At 44.0% G+C, this 20009-nt stretch overlaps 1 protein-coding gene across 1 annotated transcript; it reads left to right on the plus strand.

Annotated features, from left to right (window-relative positions):
• Positions 1-7937: 7937 nt before the first annotated feature.
• igfals (insulin-like growth factor binding protein, acid labile subunit) lies at positions 7938-12609 on the plus strand. The gene is made up of 2 exons (XM_078240743.1): positions 7938-8168; positions 10327-12609. The coding sequence occupies exons 1-2, from the start codon at positions 8153-8155 to the stop codon at positions 12135-12137; spliced, it is 1827 nt and encodes a 608-aa protein (XP_078096869.1). The 5' UTR covers positions 7938-8152; the 3' UTR covers positions 12138-12609.
• The last annotated feature ends 7400 nt before the right edge of the window (positions 12610-20009 follow it).

Here is a 20009-nt window from a genome sequence, read left to right on the forward strand (position 1 = left end):
GTAACATTCCTGCACCCAAAAAATGGGACATGTCCTGAAATTCAATTGATACCATCATTTGCGAAATGTTCTTCTTCATGTTAAGTATCAGAGTGATGGTAAAGCATGATATATAATACGCCTGTTAGCTCAGTACAATAGCATGCGGTTCAGAATAATGCCAACAACATGGGTTCAATTCATGTGCAGGGTGAGATAGACTTGGGAGCTGCCTCGTCACCTGCCCCATATTTGATATGTAGTGTGATAACCCCAATGATCTGCATGGTAAACCTTCCCTGTACTCCATCTATAGCAAGATAAAGACACCAAAACTGCACACAATACTACAGGTGTGGCCTCACCAACGCCCTATACAATTGCAATAAAATATCCCTATCCCTATGCTCAAATCCTCTCGCTATGAAGGCCAACATACCAAAAGCCTTCTTTACTGCCTGCTGTACCTGTGCGCCTACTTTCAGCGACTGATGCATGAGGACTCTAATGTCTCGTTGAGTATCCACCTCTCTCAACCGGTCCTTAGTCACACTTTATTTGGATTGTTTCCCTTAAGGAACTGTTTTTTCTTTTGGTTTGGGCAATGTCTAAGTTTTATCGAGGAGTTGGTTTGGCTGGACGGCTGGTTCGTGACGCAAAGCGACACCAACTGCGCGGGTTCGATTCCCGGTACTGCTGAGGTTATTCATGAAGGCCCCACCCTCTCAGCTCTCTCACGAATTGACCTCCCAGTTCGGCTCATTGAATATGAGCTCCCTGGGGATTGGTAATTAGCCAACCGGATGGAACTCGTATACCGAGCCCTGTATAAAGCAGGACCCTGAGTGGGTCCATTGTTCCTTAGTCCCAGTTGAGACCTGTTATGTTCACCACAGGCTTTATTGGTTATTATTTATTTTCATTTTGTACAATAAACGCACATTTCCTTCACAACCGACTCCTGGAATTATTATACACAGAAAATGTGAATATTATTGCTCCGTGACGACCATTTTGAAATGTTTTGTGATGTTCTTTCAGGTATTTTCTAGATAAAGTGAAAATAAAATGCTTTGATACAGAGTGGTGCCCCTGAGCTATCTAAACCATGGTCTTTCTCCAACTAAGATGTCTACAGTCCCTTGCAGAATGATTTGATTTGATTTGATTTATTACTGTCACATGTATTAGTATCCAGTGAAAAGTACTGTTTCTTCTGCACAATATAGACAAAGCATACCCTTCATAGAGAAGGAAAGAGAGAGTGCAGATGTAGTGTTACAGTCATAGCTAGGGTGTAAAGAACATAGAACAGTACAGCACAGAACAGGCCTTTCGGCCCACAACGTTGTGCCGAGCTTTATCTGAAACCAAGATCAAGCTATCCCACTCCCTATCATCCTGGTGTGCTCCATGTGCCTATCCAATAACCGCTTAAATGTTCCTAAAGTGTCTGACTCCACTATCGCTACAGGCAGTCCATTCCACACCCCAACCACTCTCTGCGTAAAGAACCTACCTCTGATATCCTTCCTATATCTCCCACCATGAACCCTATAGTTATGTTAAGATCAACTTAACATAAGGTACGTTCATTCAAAAGTCTGATGGCAGCAGGGAAGAAGCTATTCTTGAGTCGGTTGGTACGTGATCTCAGACTTTTGTATCTTTTTCCCAATGGAAGAAGGCATAAGAGAGAATGTCCGGGGTGCGTGGGTTCCTTAATTATGCTGGCTGCTTTTCCTGAGGCAGTGGGAAGTGTAGACAGAGTCAATGGATGGGAGGCTGGTTTGCGTGATGGATTGGGCTACATTCACAACTTTTGTAGTTTCTTGTGGTCTTGGGCAGAGCAGGAGCCATACCAAGCTGTGATACAACCAGAAAGAATGCTTTCTATGGTGCATCTGTAAAAGTTGGTGAGAGTCGTAGCTGACATGCCAAATTTCCTTAGTCTTCTGAGAAAGTAGAGGCGTTGGTGGGGCTTTCTTAACTATAGTGTCGGTGTGGACTATGGATGATTATCTACCTAAAGCATTGTACAAACCTGCTGTGCCACAGACTGAAGAGATACAAATTCAGTCGTTCACTTCGTCATAGCTTCGAGCTCAAACATTCTGCATGGGAAGGTGTATGGGAAGGTGCTCACCTGTTGTACATATTGTGAAAGGAGCTGATCAGTATTTTTCTGTCCATGTCTTCGCTACATAACAATGGCCACCCTGAACCTACTCTATTGGTAGCAATAATAGGAAGACAGATTGTTACTTGAATGGTGTAAATTGAGAGAGGTAGATACTCAACGAGACCTGGAGGCTTCATGCATCAGTCGCTGAAAGTAAGCGTGCAGGTACAGCAGATGGTACAGAAGGTAAATGGTACATTGGCCTTCATAGCGAGAGAATTTGAGTATAGGGATAGGGATGTTTTGCTGCAATTGTATAGGGCGTTGGTGAGGCCACACCTGGAGTATTATGTGCAGTCGTGGTGTCCATATCTGAGGAAGGATGTCCTTGCTATAGAGGGAGTACAGGGAGGTTTACCAGGCTGATTCCTGGGATGGCAGGTCTGTCATATGAGGAGAGACTAAGTCGGTTAGGAATATATTCACTGGAGTTTAGAGGAGTGAGAGGGGATCTCATAGAAACTTATAAAGTTCGAACAGGATTAAACATAGAAACATAGAAACATAGAAGATAGGAGCAGGAGGAGGCCATTTGGCCCTTCGAGCCTGCTCCGCCATTCATTACAATCATGGCTAATCACCAACTCAATAGCCTAATCCTGCTTTTTCCCCATAACCTTTGATCCCATTTACCCCAAGTGCTATGTCCAGCCGCCTCTTGAATACATTCAATGTTTTGGCATCAACTACTTCCTGTGGTAATGAATTCCACAGTCTCATCACTCTTTGGGTGAAGAAATGTCTCCTTACCTCTGTCCTAAATGGTCTACCCCGAATCCTCAGACTGTGACCCCTGGTTCTGGACCCCCACCATCGGGAATATCCTCCCTGCATCTACCCTGTCTAGTCCTGTTAGAATTTTATAAGTCTCTATGAGATCCCCCCTCATTTGTCTGAACTCCAGCGAAAACAATCTTAACCTGGTCAATCTCTCCTCATACATCAGTCCCGCCATCCCTGGAATCAGCCTGGTAAACCTTCGCTGCACTCCCTCGAGAGCAAGAACACCCTTCCTCAGAAAAGGAGACCAAAACTGCACACAATACTCTACACCCTAGCTATGACTGTAACACTACATTCTGCACCCTCTCATTTCCCTCTCTATGAACGGTATGCTTTGTCTGTATAGTGCGCAAGCAACAATACTTTTCACTGTACGTTAATACATGTGACGATAATAAATCAAATCAAATCAAATTTAGTAAAGTATTTGACAATGTCCCTCATGGCACGCTGGTGCAAAATGTTAAATTACACAGGATCAAGGGTGAACTAGCAAGATGGATTCAGAACTGGCTTGGCCATAGAAGACAGAGGGTAGCGGTGGAAGGGTATTTTTCTGAATGGAGGTCTGTAACTAGTGGTGTTCCGCAGGGATCAGTGCTGAGACCTCTGCTGTTTGTAATATATATAAATGACTCGGAAGAAAACGTAGCTGGTCTGATTAGCAAGTTTGCAGATGATACGAAGATTGGCGGAGTTGTAGATAGTGATGAAGATTGTCAGAGAATACAACAGGATATAGATAGGCTGGAAAATTAGGTGGAGAAATGGCAGGTGGAATTTAATCCGGACAAATACAAGGTGATGCATTTTGGTAGATCCAATTCAGGTCGGAGCTATAAAACAAACGGCAGAACCATCAGGAACCACAGACACACAGAGAGATCTGGGAGTAACAGGTCCACACATCCTTAAAAGTGGCAGCACAGGTGGAAAAGGTGATAAAGAAAGCATACGGCATGCTTGCCTTCATCGGCTGGGGCATCGAGTATAAAAGTTGGCAAATTATGTTACAGTTGTATAAAATGTTGGTTAGGCCACATTTGGAATGCTGTGTCCAATTCTGGTCACCACACTACCAGAAGAACGTGGAGGCTTTGGAGAGAGTACAGAAAAGGTTTACCAGGATGTTGCCTTGTATGGGGGAAGGTATTAGCTATGAGGAGAGATTGAATAAACTGGGATTGTTCTCCCTGGAAAGACAGAGGCTGAGGGGCGACCTGATAGAAGTTTATAAAATTGAGAGGTATAGATAAGGTGAACAGTTGGAAGCTTTTTCCCAGGGCAGAAATGACAATTACAAGGGGGCACAAGTTTGAGGTGAGGGGGGAAAGGTTCAGTGGAGATGTGCAGGGAGAAGTTTTTACACAGAGGGCGGTGGGGGCCTGGAATGCGCTGCCAAGTGAGGTGGTTGAGGCAGACACATTAGTGACATTTAAGACTTATCTGGATAGACACATGAATAGATGGGGAATAGAGGGATACAGGCGGTTGGTCTAGATAGGAACAATGTGATCGGCACAAGCTTGATGGGCTGAAGGGCTTTGTAAAGAGGTCAATCTGGGATCTGGGTTCAGTAAGGCACATTTTTCAATCCATTGCATCGCTCGGCTAAACTAGTCCTTCCCACCAAATTTCCTCCTCACCTTCTGGTACCAGCACGCTTGATTTGAAAACTGCCACAAAAATTCAAATTCTTGCGATGATCATAAAATTAACAGACAGGGTAAAAACCGGTTAAGACCGCACCCCAGTTAATCACATGACTAGCATGTTTAGAGGAGGCGATGGCCTAGTGCAGTGTTCCCCAAACTTTTCAGTACGAGGGCCACATCGTATATTTTACACATTTTCGGGGGCCAAAGAAAAAAATTAGTTTTATAAATGAATGAATAAAATTTAAATGAATGAATAAGTTTTATTTGGATCATCTTTGTAATCAGCATGATATGATTCAGAACAAAAGAGAAATGTGACAATTACAAAGAAACAATGCCGTGTTTACACTGAGAAATGATATACGAGTAAAAATGTCAAACATTAGCAAATGCTCTGACAAAATAATCCATTACTTAACTGCAGATGAGAAAAGCAGGCTGTTCATTTTTCAATTAATTTTATTTACTGAAATTTTACAAATGTTTACCTGAAATGAGAATTTGCCCAATTTTGTGGGACACAATAAGAAAAATAAACACGCCCCAAGAAAGAACTTCAGTAAAACAAAGCAAAGAAATTCAAAATAAACTTGAACCATTAATAAAGGTCAAACAAAAATAAATTCAGTCTGCACCTTTCTACACAATTCTGGCAATTGGAGTTTTCAATCGTAACCAACAAATCATGAAGTTTTGCACAAGATTAATGGGAATGATGGAACTGCTTTTTTAATTTCAAAATATTGCTGAACTGAGGTTTCAAGCTTGAGGAGCCAATTATTAGAATGGGCTTCAAATGCTCATCAGATAAATTTGCTCGATATTTGGACTTGGTATACTTCATTTTTGAAAATGTTTGTTCACACAGGTACGTTGTACCAAAAACTGATACAAATCCACAAGCAAATCGCTTCAAATTTGGAAACTGCTCAGGCGGCAAAGATTTATAAAATTGGATCAGATTTCCTTCTTTATACTTGTCTTTCAGCATGTCATCTGATTGGAGATCAATAATTTCCATTTGAAACTGACTTGGGAGTGTTTCAACATTGCAGTCAAATGGATTTTGAAACAGCTTTATTTCACCTGTGTTTCCATCAAGATCAGAAAATTGTTCCTGAAATTGTTTTTGCAAGTCCTTAATGATTTCTGTTGCAAATGAAGAAGGAAATTCTGCTTCACTTTCTTCATGAAATTTTTCACAACATGGAAAATGAACCAAGTTATGAACTTTCACCTGTCCTTGAAATAGCATCAGTTTTGCCCTGAATGCTTTGACATGCGCGAATAGATCACAAATCAAATTTGTTTCACCTTGCAACTTCAGATTCAATTGATTCATATGGCCTGTCACGTCTGCAAAAAATGCCAATTTCCAAAGCCAGTCAGTGTTTGATAAAAGTGGTTCGGGTCGATTCTTCTCTGTGAGAAAGGAATCAATTTCCTCTCTGAGCTGAAAGAACCGTGATAGAACCTTTCCACAACTAAGCCATCGAACTGCTGTATAATAAGGCAAGTCAACGAACTCAGAATCAGTTTCTTTCAGAAAATCACGAAACTGGCGATGATTAAGCCCGTGAGATCAAATGAAATTCACTGTTGAAACAACAGGTTTCAGAACGCAAGACATATCCACATATTTTCCGCACAATGCTTGTTGATGGATAATGCAATGCAGAAACATGGGCTTTGAGAATCCACCAACCTCACAAGCTTTTGTGATTTGTCCAACCAAACCTTTCTTCACCCCAGACATGTTCTTTCCTCCATCAATTGTCACGCATTGCAGTTTATTCCACTCCAGGTTATATTCTAACACAGCTTTTTGCAATTCTTTGAAGATGTCTTCTCCAGTTACTGTGCTGTGCTTGCTATGCACTGATGCCAATTCTTGTGTGACATTAAATTCACTGTCGACGCCACGGATGAATACTGGGAGTTGTGATGTGTCACACACATCAGTCGATTCATCAAGTGCAAGAGAATACAACTCAAAATTTCTTGCTTTGTCTGCCATTTGATGAAATATATTGCTTCCTATATCCTCAATTCTACGAGCAACAGTATTTGGCTCAAGAAAGACAATTTTGAACAGATTTACTTTTTCTGGCCATAACTCTCCCACTGCTTCCATCATACACTCTTTGATGAGATCTCCATCAGTGAATGGCTTTCCTCTTTTAGCCAACACATAAGCTAGTTTGTAACTGGCCCTGGTTAAAGCTTCATTTTCAGTTCTCTTCTGCGTAAAAAAAAGCTTGTTGGGAAAGCAACCTGCGTTGCCTTGATTCAATTTTTTCCGAACGCTGTGTTCCTGTGAATTGGGAATAACTTGGTTCATGTTTGGTCTCATAGTGCCGACGTACATTGTACTCCTTCAAAAATGCAACAGTTTTGTTGCATACGACACACAAGGCTTTATCACCTGCTTGTACAAAGAAGTACTTTACGCCCCATTCTTCATTAAACAGGCGGCACTCACTGTCCACTTTTCTTTTCTTTTTTCTTTCCATAACTGAAGGGTGTATCTGACTGAAAATGAGGGTTCGCCAAGCCGCCATCACTCAGGTCATATGGGAAGGAGCGCGGCGGACAGGAACTGCACGTGTCAACTGTCCGACCGCGTGGTTGGGAAAAACCGAAGGGAAATAATTAGTTTTATTATTTATAAATATTTCAAGTTGCTGCGGGCCGGATGTGGCCCGCGGGTCATAGTTTGGACACCCCTGGCCTACTGGTATTATTGCTGGACTATTAATCCAGAAACTCAGCTAATGTTCTGGGGACTCGGGTTCGAATCCCGCCACGGCAGAAATTATGAATCTACTGATGACCATGAAACCATTGTCGATTGTTCGGGAAAACCCACCTGGTTCACTAATGTCCTGTAGGGAAGGAAATCTGCCATCCTTACCTGGTCTGGCCTGCATGTGACTCCAGAGCCACAGCAATGTGGTTGACTCTCAGCTGCCCTATGAACAAGGGTAATGAAGGATGGGCAATAAATGCTGGCCAGCCAGCGACGCCCATGTCCCATGAATGAAAAAAAAACTACATTTTAAATGGAGGTAAAACTGACGGGATTGCTTAACATTTTAAATAAGTGCGGCCAGACAGGGCGATTTCTTTTCAGGTTTCTCTTTTTAACTGAACGCACCCGGGACATTGCGTTGGCTTAATGCTTTGTGGCTGCAAAGAAGCTAAATATTGCCACATGTGGATGCGCTAAGCAAACATTATTGATTAGTTCCCTTAACCATGTGCCAGGTGTTTATTCTTCTGCTGACCCCATTTTGGCTCACGGCCATTTGGTCGTCAACGCAGTCCACCAGCCAGCGGGGGAGTCAAAGGATTTCTGTAATAAGAAAAGAAAGAATGAGATGTTTGCAATGTTGTGCTGGTTAACCGGTGAGAATAAGTCATCCCGTGCTCCTGAAGTCTTTTAAAATAAGGCGACAGCCCTGTACACAGTTTGCTACCTGCTACTTGGAGAGAAGACAACTGGGAAATTACTTTTTTTTTTTAAAAATAGAAAAGGCTTCTTAGCAAAATGTACAAGTCAGTGGGTAAGATGCTTTTCTTCGGGGGGGGAGCGGGGTGGGGGAAATAAGGGTGGGGTTTATTCATAGTTAACGCTTGTAATCTGTACCAGAGCCTGTGATGGGATTTCTACATTATTGCGCTCACGTTGTGTGTGATTTTTCTGTTACACCTTCCCACTATTTCGTTGTATTTGCCTAAGATAACAATCCCTCAGTAACGCTGGCTCATGAAGATTTCATAGATTCGAAACGAGAGGGGGGGGGGGGAAAGAAGAACTTCCAGAAACATGACATTGTACTATTTGTGCTTACAAAATCTATTCCGAGATGGTGGGGCAGGATTTCACGGCCTGGCTCATCCCGAAACTGTAAAATCCCGCCCGAGGTCAACGCTGCGCGCTCCCTCGCCCGCTCTGATTCGCGTGGTGGGTGGGCCGGTAAAATTCCGGCCATGGGGTTTTTTTTCAGTTAGGAATTTGGGACTGGTCAGAATAAATCCTTTCCTAAGAGCTCCATCCATTTCTTTCCACAGTGGAAGAATTATTTTCAGTCGAGTGTCTAAACAAGCCTTCTTTCTAATATCTGCTATAGAAAATAAGTAGAAAATTAAAATGAAATATGCATTTGTATATAATACGCAGAGTTATCAGTGTTTCACGCACTTTTCCCTGGCAGAATTTCAACTTGAATCCCCTGCTAAACATATTACTGGATACGGTCCCTGACTGGCTGAGGGCCGCATGCAGCTAACCCTGCCATTCGATCCAGCTGCCATTTTGTATATATTTATTTGCAGCGGCTATTTTGTACCAGCACCTCCTCACAAACAGCAATGAGATGGATGGTCTGTTAATCTGGTCCATGTCTGGTGGCCTTGGTTGAGCCTTTACCAAAGGTTTGCCAATTTGTGCCATGGAATCATTTAACAACCATTCCAACTGGCTGTGCCGTGCCCTCAATGACTACATCATCCAATATTATTAATTTTAAAGGTGACTCAAGCTGGTAAAATTGATCGCAATATCTTCTAGTGGTACCTGACAGGAGGATAATTATTGTTCATCGTGAATTGCATGTAATGTGGAATCTGGAAAATATAAATTCCGGATTACCCTTTAATAGGAACTGAAAAATCCTCAATTCAGCAAAGCCCTAAATATAAAGTTTATTTATTAGTGTCATAAGTAGGCTTACATTAACACTGCAATGAAGTTACTGTGAAAATCCCCTAGTCGTCACACTCCGGCACCTGTTCGGGTACACTGAGGAAGAATTTAGCATGGCCAATGCACCTAACCAGCGCATCCTTTGGACTGTGGGAGGAAACCAGAGCACCCGGAGGAAACCCATGCAGACATGGGGAGAACGTGCAGACTCCACACAGACAGTGACCCAAGCTGGGAATCGAACCAGGGGCTCTGGCGCTGTGAGGCAGCAGTGCTAACCCACTGTGCCACCGTACCGCCCCTACAAGTGCTATCTTGACCTCAGGATACACCACCAGTTCTTATGGTCTTAAAGGAATTGTGCAAGTTACACTCAGCAGTGAAATAATACATTGCATCCAAAGGTGTGCGGGTTAGGTTGATTGGCCAAGATAAATTGGGTGGCATGGTGGCACAGTGATTAGCACTGCTGCCTCACAGCGCCAGGGACCCGGGTTCAATTCCAGCCTCGGGCGACTGTGTGGAGTTTGCACGTTCTCCCTGTGTCTGCGTGGGTTTCCTCCGGGTGCTCCGGTTTCCTCCCACAGTCCAAAGATGTGCGGGTTACGTGCACATGCTAAATTGCCCTCACTGTCAGGGGAACTAGTTAGGGTAAATGTATGGGGCGATGGGGATAGGGCCTGGGTGGGATTATGGTCGTTGTAGACTCGATGGGCCGAATAGTCTCCTCCGGCACTGTAGGATGCTATGATAAATTGCCCCTTAGTGCCCCGGAATGTGTAGGTTAGAGGGATTATCGGGGTAAATGTGTGGGGTTGTGGGAATAGAGCCTGGGTTAGGGTTGTTGTCGGTGCAGGCTCGATGGGCCAATGGCCTCCTTCTGCACTGTAGGGTTTCTATGATTTCTACATGGTCTTCATTCTTTTCCAAAATCATATGACTAAAATGAAAACATTCATCAAACGCTTTCTACGAATGTGTTATATTCTCTGACTGCACACTGTGTCTTTTTTTAGAATTTTGCCTTGTATCGGTTATTGTTGGTTTATGGTACATTCCATTGAGAGCAGAATCGCAGCTAACGACGGAGGAAGAGCCAGAAGATGAAAGCTTCCACTGTCCCCGTGTGTGCACCTGCATTTTTGATGACTACAGCGAGGAGCTAAATGCCTACTGCAGCTCTCGTTATCTTACCAGCATCCCAAATGACCTGCCAGTCAACGCTAAAGCCGTTTGGTTCGACTCGAATAACTTTACTGTTCTTCGATCCCATACTTTCAGGAACATGTCTAACCTGGACTTCTTGAACCTGGAGAACAGCCACATAGTTAGTGTTGAGCCACATGCTTTCTATGGTTTGAAATTGCTCGTCCACCTGCATTTGGAAAGGAACAAATTGAGATACTTGGTACCAAATGCATTCCTCCACACTCCATCTCTCGGCGCACTTAGTCTCAATAACAACAACTTTGGGAAAGTTGAAGAAGGGTTGTTTTCTGGCCTCTCTCACCTCTGGTACCTGAATCTGGGATGGAATAATCTGGTGGTTTTGCCTGCGACGGGCTTTCATGACTTATTGAAACTAAAAGAGCTTATCCTGGCGGGCAACAGGTTAACTTATCTGCAGCCTCAACTGTTTGAAAGTCTGACAGAGCTGAGGGAACTTGACTTGTCAGGGAATCTGTTGAGAATCATCAAGGGGAACATCTTTGTGAAGCTGCAAAAGCTTCAGAAGCTGTATATGAGTTGCAACCAGATCAGCACCATCGTACCCCGGGCTTTTATGGGAATGAAATCTCTCAGATGGTTAGACTTGTCCAACAATCGCATCGTTGTGTTACATGAGGAAACGTTCTCTGGACTTTTAAACCTCCACGTGCTTCGGCTGGTCAACAACTCCATCACGGGACTAAGGCACAGGACGTTCCAAGAACTCCAGTTTCTGGAGGAACTCCAGTTTGGGTACAACAAGATCAAGAGCCTTTCTGAAAACATTTTTGACGGTTTGTTACAACTGGAAGTCCTGACTCTAAACAACAATCAGATTCACGAGATCAAATCGGGGGCCTTTGTTGGACTTCGTGAGGTGGCCGTACTCAATCTATCCAGCAACTCTCTGACGAACTTGCCTGATCGCACATTTAAAGGCCTTCTCAATCTTCACAGCCTGCACTTGGAAAACAACGCAGTCACCAGAATTCAACCAAACACGTTCTCCGGATTGTTCTACCTTCGAAGGCTCTTTCTGCAAAACAATCACATTTCGGTTATTGACAACCAGAGCCTCAGTGACTTGAAAGAGCTTTTGGAACTGGATTTCAGACACAACAAACTCACACAGCTCTCTTTTCAGGCTTTCACTGGCGTACCCAATCTGGAGTATCTTCTACTGAAGTGCAATGAACTCCGGTACATTTCTGATAACACCTTCCAACCTCTTCAACGTCTCTCTTGGCTTGATTTATCGGGGAACTCCATCGAGCTTTTCCACAATTATACTCTCATGCCATTGACCAAGTTAAAGTATCTGAACCTGAAGGGCAACTCATTAAAGCATTTCCCACCACAGTTTTTGCAGCAGGCATCACAATTGGAGCAACTGTTGTTGGAGGATAACAATTGGCACTGTGACTGCTTACTCAAGTCCCTCAGGGATTACTGCCTGAAGAATCCTCATGTAGTTCCTCGTTACTTTGAATCTGCGACGGAAGGAGATGAAACTCATGCCGTCATTTACACCTACAACAACATCACATGCGCAAGCCCACAGGCCATTGCTAATACAGATCTGAGAGACATCAGCGAAGACTATTTTGGTCATTGTTAAAGTCAACTACAACATGGATTCCAGCAATCATCGCGTGCATATTGTTAAAGTCGCAATGCCATGGTATTTCAACTGTGACAACTAGCTGTAATTTGCATATGGAGTTATGACTTAACCAAATGAAATTAAGGCTAGAGGTGCCTATTTGGCTTGGAACCCAATGTTCCCTGTCTAATTTGCTGATAATAGGATGATTCTTGCTGGTTTATTAAGCATGTATCAATACGTTTATCACAATAGTTTCAGAAACAAGGCTTGGCTGATCATATTAAAATCAGAGCGGTTAAACTGACTGCTGCGGAGGGCTGTGTGAACAGAGTTAAATATCTACACTTTATCACAGAAAACAAAAATTGCTTCCAAAGCAAATTACTTATTTTATATGTTTCTGCTTCAACTAACACATGATTTGATTTGATTTATTATTGTCACATGTATTAGTATACAGTGAAAAGTATTGCTTCTTGCGTGCTATACAAAGCATACTGTTCAGAGAGAAGGAAAGGAGAGGGTGCAGAATGTAGCGTTACAGTCATAGCTAGGATGTAAAGGAAGATCAACTTAGTGCGAGGTAGGTCCATACAAAAGTCTGACAGCAGCAGAGAAGAAGCTGTTCTTGAGTCGGTTGGTATGTGACCTCAGACTTTTATATCTTTTTCCTGACAGAAGAATTTGGAAGAGAGAATGTCCGGGATGCCCGGGGTCTTTGATTATGCTGGCTGCTTTTCCGAGGCAGCGGGAAATGTAGACAGAGTCAATGGATGGGAGGCTGGTTTGTGTGATGGATTGGGGTTAGCGGAGAGGATAATTTTAGAAATATGAGCAACCAAACTAATTGTACTAAATAAGTCTAGGAGTAAGAAATGGTACCCCAAGCTGGATTTGTATCCCAGTGATAACTAGATGAATTCATTGATTGATTTATTTCAACAAATTGGCATTTAGGTCTTTTCACACTAAAATTAAGAACAGAAGTTGTACCCTCATTGCTAATTCAGATAACAAGGTGGCACAGTGGTTAGCTCTGCAGCCTCATAGCGCCAGGAACCCGGCTTCTATTCCTGGCTTGGGTCACTTGGGAGAATAAGTGAGGACCTGATGGAAGTTTACAAGATTATGACAGGCTTGGATAGAATGGATAGTTAGAGTCCTTTTCCCAAGGTCAAAGGGTCAATTACTGGGGGGCATAGGCTGAAAGTGAGAGGGGAAAAGTTTAAAAGAGATGTAAGGGGCAAGTTTTTCACACAGAGGGTGGGTGAATGCCTGGAATGCGCTGCCGAAGGAGGTGATGGAAGAAGGTTCTATAACAACGTTCAAGAGGCATCTGGATTGACACCTGAATAGGCAGTGAATAGAGAGGGGTGGACCACATAGAGGCAAGAAAATATTAGAGAGGCATCTGTGCTGGCACAGACTTGGTGGGACAAAGGGCCTGTTCCTGTGCTGTTTTGTTCTTTGTTCACTGACTGTGCACAGTTTGCACGTTCTCCTCATGTCTACGTGGGTTTCCTCCGGCTGCTCTGGTTTCCTCCCACAGTCCAAAAGACGTGCTGGTTAGATGCATTGGCCATGCTAAATTCTCCCTCAGTGTACCCGAACAGGCGTCAGAGTGTGGCGACTAGCGGATTTTCACATTAACTCCATTGCACTATTAATGTAAGCCTACTTGTGACACTAAGAAATTTTTTTAAATGATCACTTACTTCATGTCCCAAAGGAAGTGTAGGCCACTATCCAATGATTGCAAGATGTTTGTTGAATATAATTCATGTAGTGCATGCTAGCAATAAGCATAGTAAAGATGCTGGACTTCTGTTTTGACAAGGTAGATACTAGGGTCAAATGATAAACTTCGAATTAACAGTTTACAAGGCTTGTTTTGGTACAAATACAAGCTCCAAATTATTGTTTTTTGTTGCAGAAGTTGGAGTACCTCTTCCCCTATTTTTCATTGTTTCTTCCAGTCGCCTCCCGAGAGCTCTACTCCCAAGCCTCCGCAAATCCCATTCTGAACAGGGAGGTCAGGGAGAGCTATGCAGCAATAACTCCTGATTTTACCCTCCCTTCAGAGAAATACCCCTAATTTCTATAATGATTCCCCCAGAATGTCATGGTTGAAAACAAAAATGTAGGACACATAGGGGTGCGACTGATTAACACACTTTGATTTGATTTATTATTGTCACATGTATTAGTATACAGTGAAAAGTATTGTTTCTTGCGCGTTATACAGACAAAGCATACTGTTCATAGAGAAGGAAAGGAGAGAGTGCAGAATGTAGTGTTACAGTCATAGCTAGGATATAGAGAAAGATCAAATTAATGTGAGGTAGGTCCATTCAAAAGTCTGACAGCAGCAGGGAAGAAGCTGTTCTTGAGTTGGTTGGTACGTGACCTCTCGCTTTTGTATCTTTTTCCTGAAGGAAGAAGGTGGAAGAGAGAAATGTCCGGGGTGCGTGGGGTCCTTAATTATGCTGGCTGCTTTGCCGAGGCAGCGGGAAGTCTAGACAGAGTCAATGGATGGGAGGCCGGTTTGCGTGATAGACTGGTCTACATTCACGACCTTTTGTAGTTCCTTGCGGTCTTGGGCAGAGCAGGAGCCATACCAAGCTGTGATACAACCAGAAAGAATGCTTTCTGTGGTGCATCTGTAAAAGTTGGTGAGAGTCGTGGCTGACATGCCAAATTTCCTTCATCTTCTGAGAAAGTAGAGGCGTTGGTGGGCTTTCTTAACTATAGTGTCGGCATGGGGGGACCAGGACAGGTTGTTGGTGATCTAGACACCTAAAAACTTGAAGCTCTCGACCTTTCTACTTCGTCCCCATTGATGTAGACAGGGGCATGTTCTGCTTTACGCTTCCTGAAGTCGATGACAATCTCCTTTGTTTTGTTGACATTGAGGGAGAGATTATTGTTGCCACGCCAGTTCACCAGATTCTCTATCTCATTCCTGTACTGTGTCTCTGTTTGAGATCCAACCCACTACGGTGGTGTCGTCAGCAAACTTGAAAATCGAATTGGAGGGGAATTTGGCTGCACAGTCATAGGTGTACAAGGAGTATAGTAGGGGACTGAGAACATAGCCTTGTGGGGCACCGGTGTTGAGGATTATCGTTGACGAGGCATTGTTGCCTATCTTTACTGATTGTTGTCTATGAGTTAGGAAGTTCAGGATCCAGTCGCAGAGGGAGGTGCCGAGGCCCAGGCCACGGAGTTTGGAGATGAGTGTCGTGGGAATAATAGTATTGAAGGCTGAGCTGTAGTCAATGAATAGGAGTCTGACATAGGTGTCCTTGCTATCTAGGTTGAGTGCAGGGCCAGGGAACCTGCTGCGGACCTGTTGCAGCGGTAAACAAACTTTAGTGGATCCAGGTAGTCCGGGTGGCTGGAATTGACTAACCTTTCGAAACACTTCATAATGATGGATGTCAGAGCCACTGGCCGATAGTCATTAAGGCACCCTGCTTGGTTTTCTTAGGTACCAGGATGATGGTTGTCTTCTTGAAGCAGATAGGGACCTCAGATTGTTGTAAAGAGAGGTTGAAGATGTCTGTGAATACCCCCGCCAGCTGATCCACGCAGGATCTGAGTGCACGTCCGGGTACCCCATCTGGGCCAGTTGCTTTCCGTGTGTTGACCTTCAAGAAGGCTGCTCTGACATCTGCAATGGTGACCCCAGATACAGGTTCATCCAGGGCTTCCAGGGTGGAGGACATGCTCTCACTGACCTCTTGCTCAAAACGGGTGTAGAATGCATTGAGCTCATTAGGGAGGGATGCGTTGGATCCGGCGATTTTACATGCCTTCATCTTGTAGCCTGTTATGTCTTGCAGACCTTGCCATAGTCGGCGGAGGTCGGTGTGGCTAGCCTGGAACTATAGCTTGGTCCGGTATTGTTTTCTGGCATCTTTGATGGATCTCCTTAGATCGTATCTGGCTTTCTTGTATAGGGCACGGTCGCCTGGCTTGAATGCCTCAGACCTGGACTTCAGCAAGCACTGGATATCCCTGTTCACCCATGGTTTCCGATTGGGGAACACACGGATTTGCTTTTTTGGCACAGTCTTCTACACACTTACTGATGGAGTAAATTACTGTAGTGGCGTACTCGTTCAGGCTGGTCGCAGAGTATTTAAATACTGACCAGTCCACTGACTCCAAGCAGCCCCGTAGGAGATCATCCGATTCCTCAGACCGACATTGCACGACTCTCTTCGACGGATTCTCCCACTTCAGTTTTTGCTTGTAAGCCTGGAGCAGGAGCACAGCCTTGTGGTCTGATTTGCCAAAGTGTGGGCGGGCGACAGAGCGGTAGGCATGTTTGATATTTGTGTAGCAGTGGTCTAGGATGTTTGGGCCTCTGGTGGAGCAGGAGATGTGTTGGTGGTATCTTGGTAGTACGCTCTTGAGCTTGGCCTGATTGAAGTCCCCGGCCACGATGATCAAGGCCTCCAGATGTTTGGTCTCAAGGCTATTCGTAGTGGTGTATATTTCATCCAGCGCGAACTTCAGGTCCGCATGGGGTGGGATGTAAACTGCCATCAGGGTAACGGAGGTGAACACCCATGGCAGGTAGTAGGGGTGGCATTTTAGCGTCAGGTATTCTAGGTCTGGGGAGCAGAAAGTTGCCGGTGTTGCTATGTCAGGCACCACAGGTGTTGATTAGGAAGCAAACCCCCATAGTGATTCCCCCAGAACGTCTCGTTTGAAAACCAAAACACAGCGCAGATAGGGGTGCGACCAATTAACACACTGGGCGGGATCTTACACCCTCACTCATCCCGAAATCATAAAATCCCGCCCGAGGTCAACAGACCTTTCCGTGGTCCGCCCCTCACCCACTCCGATTCCTGTGGCGGGTGTGACGGTAACATTCTGGCCACTGTCTTTTCCTGTTTGTACATGACCCAGATCACATAGGTCAAAAGTTCCTCTGCCACCAGTCTAGTTAGACACATAGAAACTAGAAGCAGTAGGCCATTTGGCCCTTCGAGCCTGCTCTGCCATTCATTATGATCATGGCTGATCATCGAATTCAATATCCTGATTTCCCCCCTTCCCCTTAGATCCCTTGATCGCTTTAGCCCCAAGAGCTATATCCAATTTCTTCTTGAAATCAGACAATGTTTAGTTCCCCTTCAAAAGGAGTTGCATGCTTTGTATTGTCCACAATAAGTCTCGTCTTTGAAAGTTGACACTGGAAAGGTAATTTTCAAAGAATGGAACATCGTTCTGGAATGGTAACATTGGGGAGCAGGGCATGCAGGGAGAGCGGAGGGAGAAGATCAACCGCATTATTGAATGGCAGAGCAGGCTCGAGAGCCCTACGCCTGCTTTTATTTCTTACATTAAGAAATACAAGCAGAAAATGGAAATTCACAAGAGGAGCACAGCAAGGTTGTGGCAAAGGCACATTGTTATGTCTTGTTGGTAGAATGTTTCACCAGGCTCGATTGTAGTTATTCAATAACTTCATAGAATACAATCCTACAGTGCAGGAGGAGGCCATTCAGCCCATCAAGTCTGCACCAACCACAATCCTTCCCAAGCCCTATCTCCATAACCCCATGCATTTACCCGAGCTAGTCCCCCTGTCACTAAGGGGCAATTTAGCATAGCCAATCCACCTAACCTAATATTTGGACTATGGGGGGAAACCGGAGCACCCGGAGGAAACCCACGCAGACACAGTGAGAATGTGTGAACTCCACACTGTGACTCAAGCTGGGAATCGAACCCGGGTCCCTGGCACTGTGAGGCAGCAATGCTAACCACTGTGCCACCACGTCACCCTTCTTGCCTAGGACCTATCCTTACCTGGATTAGAAAATCACTTCCTCCAAAACATGACACTTAATTTAACTCAGAGAAAGAGGATCACAATTTTTTTACCCATTCCTGTTAGAAACATGCTTTACTTAAGACCAAAACATCATGAAGTATGTAGGTCATCGAAAACCAACATGCTTCAGAACATTAGCAGCACAATTCATTCAGGTATTCTCATTGTAATCCAGGTTAATTTACCATCTTGCACAACGGAAATCAAGAATGGAAATTTACAGCATCAGCCTGAGAATGTTCACATATTCATTGCTGTAATTATTATTCCAGTCATGCTGAAATCTCTCAAGCTAGAAAATGCCTCAGGATGAAACCCCAAATGCAATCATGTCATAACTGGAACTCAAACTTCAGACTACTAATCAGTCATTTGGCACAAATGTTTGTGGTACTGAGTTAACCACTTTCCAATCACCTTATCATGAGGTTAACTCAGATTCTTATTACGTAATCTTGGTAATTGTACAATATAGTGCTTAGTCAGCATGGTTGAGATGGTGGTTTAGTGGTAATGTCACAAGTGCCTAATGCTCTGGAGACAGGGATTCATAGCCTACCATGGCAACTGTTGGAATTTCAATTATTTAATAAAAATCTGAAATATAAAACTCATCAGTAATTATGATGTCATAAATTGTTGTAAAAACCCATCTGATTTACTAACAGTTCAAAGTTTATTTATTAGTGTCACAAGTAGGCTTGCATTAATGCTGCAATGAACTTACTGTGAAAACCCCCTAGTCGCCACACTCTGGCACCAGTTCGGGTACACTGACAGAGATTTTAGCATGGCCAATATACCTAACCAGCGCATCTTTCGGACTGTGGGAGGAAACCGGAGCATCCAGAGGAAACCCATGCAGAAACGGGGAGAATGGGCAGACTCCACACAGACAATGACCCAAGCTGGGAATCGAACCCGGGTCCCTGGGGCTTGATGGAGCAGTGCTAACCACTGTGCCACCCTTTAGGGAAGGAGATCTACCATCCTTACCTGGTCTGGCCTACATGAATCCAGATCCATAGCAATGTGCCCTCTGAAATGGCAATTAGGGATGGGCAATAAATGCCGGCCTTGCCAGTGATGCCAATATCGCATGAAAGAATAAAGAAAACATAACTGTGCAGCAGACCATTTTGACACTGTAAACGTTAATCTCTTTAGTGCATGATTCTGTTAAGCTGTTTCTTCTGAATAAAAATACTTTTAGGAATCCATTTCAGAGGCAAATCACTTTGGATTTTTTCCTAATTATTGTAACGAATATTAAAGTCCGCACGCATAACATGATAATCCTCACCAAAATACCCCAGCTTCAGGTGACATTCTTGATGAGCAGAAACACACAAGGCAGTCAACCAGACCACAAACTGTTCCCACACAAGTTTTTGTGGAAAAACAACTGCAATATTAAATCTATCTCCAGCCGATTCCTAAACAGGAGGCAGTATTTTCAATCCCTACAGTTTAGTCATTCAAACTCTATATTGGACAGACTCAGGCTGCTGGATGGAACATTGTTCTGCAAATTATTCCATCTCACTAGCAAAAGCAACCTCCTAAATCAGGAAATGCTGGGAAATCTCAGCGGGTTTGACAGCAGACTAAGAGAGAATAGAGCCAACATTTCAAGAACAGTCATAGAAAGAAACGGCCTTTTGGCTAAGATCAAGTGTAGTATGGTCGGCAGCCCATGGTCGGCCGCACTTGGTCGAGGTCATTAGGTTACGCTGAGGCTTCATATGTTTCATATGAAGCAATTTTTAAAAGCGGCATCTCGGCCTTTTGGCTAAGATGCAAATGAGCTCAAGTCTTGGAGGAGGAACCTCCCCCTTCTCCGATCAGCTTGGCTCATGTAGATCAGGCCCAGGACAGGGTGGTTTGGTCGCTCGCCCTGTCTTGTCAGCCTGGATCTGAAATGTCTCAACTTGTTGAGACTCTGAATTGGATTTGATTTGATTGAATTGGAAAAGTATTTTAAAAAAGCAGGAAGAGGCCCTTCGAGCCTGCTCCGCTATTCAAAACGA

The sequence above is a fragment of the Mustelus asterias genome, chromosome 23 (assembly GCF_964213995.1).
Source record: "Mustelus asterias chromosome 23, sMusAst1.hap1.1, whole genome shotgun sequence".
Lineage (NCBI taxonomy): Eukaryota > Metazoa > Chordata > Chondrichthyes > Carcharhiniformes > Triakidae > Mustelus > Mustelus asterias.